The 7,918-nt window shown below is 64.7% G+C and overlaps 1 protein-coding gene across 1 annotated transcript; it reads left to right on the top strand.

The window, feature by feature from the left end:
• The first annotated feature begins 6 nt into the window (after positions 1–6).
• Positions 7–7,274, top strand: LOC108520137 (protein FAM83H-like). Its single transcript, XM_017859413.1, is given in 5 exon segments — positions 7–3,360; positions 4,135–4,299; positions 4,367–4,491; positions 4,734–4,746; positions 4,749–7,274. Coding segments are annotated over 5 exon segments (3,258 nt in total). The 5' UTR covers positions 7–2,913; the 3' UTR covers positions 7,257–7,274.
• The last annotated feature ends 644 nt before the right edge of the window (positions 7,275–7,918 follow it).

Genomic DNA, 7,918 nt, shown 5'->3' with positions numbered 1-7,918 from the left:
GGGCGCCGCTGTGCGGATGTGGGCGCGAGCGCCCTCGCACGACGGCGGCCCGAGAAGAGCCGAGTGGGAAGCGGCCCGGGATCTGGGTCGAGCCTGCCTGGCCGTCCGGACTCGCTGCCGCCCTCGCGGCCTAGCTGGAGTCTGGGTGCTGGGCACGGCCTGGACCCTTCCCTGGGGACGCCCGCCCGGGCCGCCGTGGACTGGGGTGGCCAGGGTGCGGCCTGGATCCCCGCGTGGCAAGCAGGGCGAGTGACGGGAGGGCTGCCTTTAGCGCCCACGTTCCAAGGCTGGGGTGGGTGGATGGGGCACCCAGCCGCCGCAGCCGCGAGCTCGTAGGGTGCACTGACCCCGTTGGCGGCTGGGGTGCCCACCCCGCAAGCTATCACTGAGCGACTTCCGGTCTGTGAGCCCTGTCCTCCGCACCCCACCTTTCCACCGCCTAGAGCCTCCGCGCCCTCCTGCGCCTATCGGAACTTGGCACAGGCTCACCCCACTTTGTGTAGGAACTCCGGATCCTTCCATGGGGTCCTCCTTCCAGATACTCAGGAACCCCACTTCCTGCCAGGGTGGAGAGGATGGGGTCCTTGAAGGCCAGCTGAGGGCCCTGACTTCGAGTCAGGGGTCAGGGGTCAGCACCAGAAGAGTGGATTCGTGCTGAGTCATTGGCCATGAGTGGGTTCCGCGCCCTCCCTCCCTTGGGCAGGCGTTTGGTAGGCAAATGTGTGGGCATGGAGGCCACTGGGGTGCTCCATCTCCGGCTTGGGAGTGTCTGCGGCCCCGTCCATAGCCCGGGAGACACGTACCCATGAAAGGATACCATGTGAGGAATGAAGCCATTGGAGGTCTGGGCATCACCCTATGATGAGGAGGGGTGTCTGCTGGGAGGGCTCCTGGCGACGGGGGATTCCACAGTCCAGATGATCCCTGCCCCCATTACACGCAGCCTAGAGCCTGGACGCTGTGTGGATATCCCTCCCCTGTGAAATCCAAAGGGACAGTGGGGGTCCTTTCTAGAGTGTCCCCCAGCGTCGGGAAATGCCCTCAAACAAGGTCAGCAGGGTTGTTCCCCCTGCCCTGTATGGTCAGACACCGCCCCTACAGCCAGGCTGGCAGTGGTGAGTGGGCGTCCCGGCCCAGCCAGACAGGCCTACACCTCACCCCCATGTGGTTGGCCTCGATCTGCCCCTGGCACAACCAGAACATTGTGCCCTAACCAGCCCCATATGTCAACCATGAGGACAGTGCCTCAACAAAGAGATGTTGGGACAGCTTCTCCCAGGCCAGTTGGCATCTGGGGCTGTTGAGTGGCACCAGGTATTTCCCATGTCCCAACTCCATGTCACCGCCAGGGGTACCAGGCAGGACGGCGGCCTCCTGACCCCAACATTCTCAGCCTAGTGGCTCTAGCTAGCACCCATGCAGTCCAGCTGGCCAGCGCCCATCCTGTCAGCGCCCCAGGGCACACTCCTCTGTTTGGGTTGAACCACCTTCCCAGCCAGGGCCAACATTGGGGAACCTGTGTGCTAGGCGGGGTAGGTGTCCTGCCTCCCTCCCCAACCCGAGGAGCAGTGGGATGGGCTGAGCAGTGCCTAGGGCTCTCCTTCCAGGGAGAGGTACCCAGGTAGCTCGGTGACCCCATGTGCGTGGGCCCTGGGTGCTCCCCATCTGACACCTTTCTGGAGAGGCCAGGCACCCTGCAGGGACCCTTTGGAGAACAGAGTGGGCTGTGGGGCAGCCAAGTATGGATGATGGTGGGGAGCCCAGGACCTGGAAAGGTCCCTGCTGCCCTGGACGGGCTGGTGGTGACAGGACTCTGAGCAAGTGGAGAGGCAGATCTGGGCGATGTGGAGTGCAGGCCCTGCAGGGCCCTGTGGGCACCAAGGGGTTGTGGTCCAGGGAGGTTTTATCTGAGAGGGACAGCGACAAGAAAGGTCAAGGGAAGGAGGGGGTGCTGGTAGACAGGGACAGAGTCTAGGGGTCAGTGTTGCAGGGCTGGGCAGTCATAGAATGGGCTGTGGGAACCCAATTGTGAAACTCTGAGGATGGGGAGGAGGTGTGGCCCGGGCTATGCGTGGGGCTTAAGGTTGCCATTCCAGGAGGAGGGTGGTCACAGCCCTGTTTGCTGCGCTCACCTTGGCTAGGCATGGTGTCTTGTGGACCCTCAGCTGTGTTGTGCAGTAGTGGTAGGCCAGAGAGGTGCAGTGACCTACCCACAGTCTTCCAGGCAGTCAGGGACAGACACATGGCAGCATGGGTGGCACCAGCTTGTCCAGTAGGCACAGTGCCAGGGGCCTGTGCATGTCTTAAAAAAGTGAATAATGATGAATGCAGCCTGGATTATGTTTGTCTTTAAGCCAACAGTCATAAAATATTGGGGAGGCTGGTTTTATTTTCATTTTTTGTAGCGATGCGGTCTCACTCTTATCACCTAGGCAGGAGTGCAGGGTCACAATCATAACTCATAGCAGCCTCCAACTCCTGGGCTCAAACAATCCTTGTCTCAGCTTCCCAACTGGCTGGGACTGCATGCACACACCACCATGCCTGCCTGATGTTTAAAATTGTTTGTAGAGATGGGGTCTTGCTGTGTTACCCAGGCTGGTTTCAAACTCTTGGCTTCAAGCAGTTCTCCTGCCTCAGCCTCCCAGAGGAAGGAGAGAGGGCTGGGATACCTGTGCCCCACCCTCTTATCAGTGTCCCCTCAGCTCGGGGCGTCCTACGGTCTGGGTTGCCCTCTGTGAGCCTGGCTCGGCTGGTATCCTGGAAGGCCTCCTGGGCATGGGCTAAACTTCAGCCTACCCAAGTCACTGACAGCCCCTTCCACAGTGTGTCCATGCTAGAGGGTAGGAGTGGTCCCAGTGCCCCCACCCCTAGTCATGTGTCTCCCTGCCCCTCCAGACCCCTGGCCCCAACATGGCCCGTCGCTCCCAGAGCTCCTCGCAGGGGGACAACCCGCTGGCACCCGGGTACCTGCCGCCTCACTACAAAGAGTACTACCGCCTGGCGGTGGATGCACTGGCCGAGGGTGGCTCGGAGGCCTACAGCCGCTTCCTGGCGACTGAGGGGGCACCGGACTTCCTGTGCCCTGAAGAGCTGGAACATGTGAGCCGACACCTTCGGCCTCCACAGTATGTTACCCGAGAGCCACCTGAAGGCAGCCTTCTCGACGTGGACATGGATGGCTCCTCAGGTACATACTGGCCAGTGAACTCAGACCAGGCCGTGCCTGAGCTTGACCTGGGCTGGCCTCTGACCTTCGGCTTCCAGGGCACCGAGGTGACCACCTTGGTGCAGCCGCCACCTCCTGACAGCCCCAGCATCAAGGATGAGGCCCGTAGGATGATCCGTTCCGCCCAGCAGGTGCGCCATCTTGGGCTCGAGGGTAGTGGGGAGGGGCCTGGGCTCAAGGCACCACGGTGGAGGAGACGCATAAGCATAATCAGCTTGGGTGAACCCTGAGCTCCAGCTGGAGCGGGGGTTCCTGGCAACAATCTTCAGGGCTGCCAGGTCTGCTTGCCCATGGTCATGGCCAGTGCCCAGAAACTCAGGGGCTCTGAGATGGGTGGGCACCGCACCAGCCTGGGTTCATTGTTCAGATAATTACCTCTCATCTTGCCCGGTGGCCCTTGGCCAGCTGAGGGCTTCTAATCCTCACCAAACAGCTAGCAGACGGTGGAGGGTGCATCAGGTCCAGCCGCTAAAGGCCCGTGACTTTCTCCCCTGCCCATGGCAGCAACCCTGTCCCAAGGCAGAACTGGAGCCTGGGACTCAGCCCTGACATCTGCCCTGGAGTGGGGGCAGCTCAGCCGTCTGTAGGGTGGAGGGGATTTTGAGGTACCCTTGCCGTGCCCCCAGTAGGGCCCCATACCCCAAACTGGCCCACCCTCGTCCAGGGTTCTCTGCCCTGCACCTGCCTCGGCTCCCTCCTTATGGCCAGCCACTCCACACTTCTTCCGGTCCTGTGCTCCCTTCCTCCTACCCATCTTCCAGACGTGGTCCCACTCCCTGGGATGGACTAACTTGTTTCACAGTAGTTGTGGGTGATCCAGACGCCTCCTGGCCGTGGAGGGGAGGCTGGACAATAGTGTGGGGACAGCAGGGGCCTCTCCTCTCTGTCCTGACCCGCCCCTGCAGGTGGTGGCTGTGGTGATGGACATGTTCACTGATGTGGACCTGCTCAGTGAAGTGCTGGAGGCCGCCGCCCGTCGCGTCCCAGTCTACATCCTGCTGGATGAGATGAACGCGCAGCACTTCCTGGACATGGCCGACAAGTGCCGTGTCAACCTGCACCACGTGGATGTGAGTTCCCGGGAGTGGGAGATTGGGGAGGTCCCGTGGCAGAGATCTGACTCCCCTCCCTCCCCAGTTCCTGCGGGTACGGACTGTGGCGGGCCCCACCTACTACTGCCGCACTGGGAAGTCCTTCAAGGGCCACGTCAAGGAGAAGTTCCTGCTGGTGGACTGTGCCGTGGTGATGAGTGGGAGCTACAGGTGCGCCCGCGAGGTTCCCTCACCCCCTTCTCTGGGGCCTCCTCCTGTAGCCCCAGCACCCCCTTTCCACACCAGGGCCCTCCTTGCCAGGAGCCCTTGTCCTGTAGCCCCCTGCACAGCCTAGCAGGGCCCAGGTCCTTGCGGACCTCACATCCCTGCGTCCTCCCTGCCCCACCCAATGCCCACGGGGCTGCAGTGCCCTCGTTCCAGCTCCGTTTGACTCTGGCCCTGACCCCCCACAGCTTCATGTGGTCCTTTGAGAAGATCCACCGCAGCCTGGCACACGTGNGGAGCCGCACGCGGGTCTGCGGCCGCTCTCGCGGCGCCTGGAGGCCGAGGCCGGGCCGGCTGGGGAGCTCGCGGGCGCGCGGGGCTTCTTCCAGGCGCGGCACCTGGAGATGGACGCCTTCAAGCGGCACAGCTTCGCGACCGAGGGCGCCGGCGCCGGGGAGAACTTCGCGGCCGCGCGGCAGGTGTCGCGGCAGACGTTCCTCAGCCACGGCGACGACTTCCGCTTCCAGACCAGCCACTTCCACCGCGACCAGCTCTACCAGCAGCAGTACCAGTGGGACCCGCAGCTCGCGCCGGCGCGCCCGCAGGGCCTGTTCGAGAAGCTTCGCGGCGGCCGCGCGGGTTTCGCGGACCCGGATGACTTCCCCTTGGGCGCCGGGCCCCGCTTCCCGGAGCTCGGACCCGACGGGCACCAGCGGCTGGACTACGTGCCGTCCAGCGCGTCCCGCGAGGTGCGCCACGGCTCGGACCCCGCCTTCGGGCCCGGACCCCGTGGCCTGGAGCCCAGCGGGGCCCCGCGCCCCAACCTGACCCAGCGCTTCCCATGCCAGGCGGCGGCGAGGCCTGGCCCAGACTCCGCTCCCGAGGCGGAGCCGGAGCGCAGGGGCGGGCCCGAGGGGCGGGCCGGGCTGCGGCGCTGGCGCCTGGCCTCCTACTTGAGCGGATGCCATGGCGAGGATGGGGGCGACGACGGCCTGCCGGCGCCCATGGAAGCGGAGGCTTACGAAGACGACGTGCTGGCTCCCGGGGGCCGGGCAGCTGCCGGCGACCTGCTCCCCTCAGCCTTCCGCGTCCCTGCAGCCTTCCCCACGAAGGTCCCGGTGCCAGGCTCGGGCAGCGGCGGCAACGGCCCAGAGCGCGAGGGCCCGGAGGAGCCCGGCCTGGCCAAGCAGGACTCATTCCGCTCGCGCCTGAACCCCCTGGTCCAGCGCAGCTCCAGGCTGCGCTCCTCGCTCATCTTCAGCACGTCACAGGCTGAGGGCGCAGCCGGGACTGCGGCGGCCACAGAGAAGGTGCAGCTGCTGCACAAGGAGCAGACGGTCAGCGAGACGCTGGGGCCCGGAGGAGAGGCCGTGCGCTCCGCGGCTTCCACCAAGGTGGCGGAGCTGCTGGAGAAGTACAAAGGCCCAGCCCGCGATTCCGGCGGCGGCGTGGGCGCCATCACCGTTGCCAACCACAGCAAGACCGTCGTGTCCCAGGCGTGGCGGGAAGAGGTGGCAGCCTCAGGTGGCGTGGGTGGCGAGCGCCGCAGCCTCGAGAGCTGCCTCCTGGACCTGCGCGACTCCTTTGCGCAGCAACTGCACCAGGAGGCGGAGCGGCAGCCGGGAGCCGCCTCGCTCACCGCGGCACAGCTGCTCGACACGCTGGGCCGGAGCGGCTCCGACCGCCTGCCCTCCCGCTTCCTCTCTGCCCAGGGCCGCTCAACCTCCCCGGAAGGGCTGGACAGCCCTCTGCCCCTGGAAGGGCCCGGGGCGCACCAGGTGCTCCATAATGAGCCAAAAGGGAGCCCCACCTCGGCTTACCCTGAGCGGAAGGGGAGCCCCACGCCCGGGTTTTCCACTCGAAAAGGAAGTACAACTACAGGATTTATTGAGCAGAAGGGGAGCCCCACCTCAGCCTACCCCGAGCGCAGGGGCAGTCCGGTGCCCCCGGTGCCGGAGCGCAGGGGCAGTCCGGTGCCCCCCGTGCCGGAGCGCAGGGGCAGTCCGGTGCCTCCCGTGCCGGAACGCAGGGGCAGCCTCACTCTTACCTTCTCCGGGGAGTCCCCGAAGGCCGGTCCCATGGAGGAGGGGCCAAGCGGCCCCATGGAAGTCCTGCGCAAAGGCTCCCTGCGCCTTAGGCAGCTGCTGAGCCCCAAGGGCGAGCGGCACATGGAGGATGAGGGTGGCTTCCCAGTGCCGCAGGAGAACGGGCAACCTGAGAGCCCGCGGCGGCCGTCACTGGGCCGGGGTGACAGCACAGAGGCTGCCACAGGAGATGAGCGGGGCCCGCGGGCGCGCCTGACTTCAGCCACGGCCAATGCCTTGTACAGCAGCAACCTTCGGGATGACACGAAGGCCATTCTGGAGCAGATCAGCGCCCACGGCCAGAAGCACCGTGCGGTCCCTGCCCCGGGCCCTGGCCCTTCGCACAGCAGCCCCGAGCTAGGCCGTCCACCGGCTGCTGGCGGCCTGGCCCCGGATATGTCCGACAAGGACAAGTGTTCAGCCATTTTCCGCTCGGACAGCCTAGGGACCCAGGGCCGGCTGAGCCGCACGCTGCCAGCCAGCGCGGAGGAGCGCGATCGGCTGTTGCGCCGCATGGAGAGCATGCGCAAGGAGAAGCGCGTGTACAGCCGCTTTGAGGTCTTCTGCAAGAAAGAGGAGGCCAGTGGCCCTGGGGCAGGGGAAGGCCCCGCGGAGGAGGGCACCAGGGACAGCAAGGTGGGCAAGTTCGTGCCCAAGATCCTGGGGACGTTCAAAGGCAAGAAGTGAGTCTCCTGGTCACCCAGAGCCCCACGGAACAGAGAGTCCTACGCATGGGTTTGAGCAGAGGCCGTCAGGCCATAGCCACTTGGGGCTTGGCTGAGTGCGCCAGACCTCAGCTCCACTGGAGGCTCACCTGGCAGCTGCTGTCTCTGCCCCTGGCCTCCCCAACGCTGGGGCTCCAGCCCCTTGCCGCCAGTGCCTTTCTCCCGTCAGCACCTTCTCTCTTCAGCACCTTCTCTGCACCGTCAGCCTTGCGTGGCGCAGCGTCTGGCTCCACCATCTCTTTGTGCCTCAGTCCCCCCCACCTTTTTTTTTTTTTTTTTTTTTGAGACCCAGGGCTGGAATGCAGTTGAGTGGTCTCGGCTCACTGCAACCTCTGCCTCCTGGGTTCCTGCGATTCACCTGCCTCAGTCTCCTGAGTAGCTGGGATTACAGGTGCCTGCCACCAAGCCCAGGTAATTTCTGTATTTTTAGCAGAGACAGGGTTTCACTATGTTGGCCAGGCTGGTCTCCAGCTCCTGGCCTCAAATGATCCGGCCCGCCTCATCCTCCCAAAGTGGGGGGATTACAGGCATGAGCCGCGCACCCTGCTAAGTCTATCCTCTTGCAAGGGCCTCACCTCTGTGCCTCAATTTCCCATTCTCTGGGCCCTTTTCCTCCTCAGGGCC

The sequence above is a fragment of the Rhinopithecus bieti genome, unplaced genomic scaffold (assembly GCF_001698545.2).
Source record: "Rhinopithecus bieti isolate Rb0 unplaced genomic scaffold, ASM169854v2 scaffold_51634, whole genome shotgun sequence".
NCBI lineage: Eukaryota > Metazoa > Chordata > Mammalia > Primates > Cercopithecidae > Rhinopithecus > Rhinopithecus bieti.
Note: the sequence above shows the minus strand (reverse complement) of the source record. Positions and strands in the feature narration are given on the sequence as shown.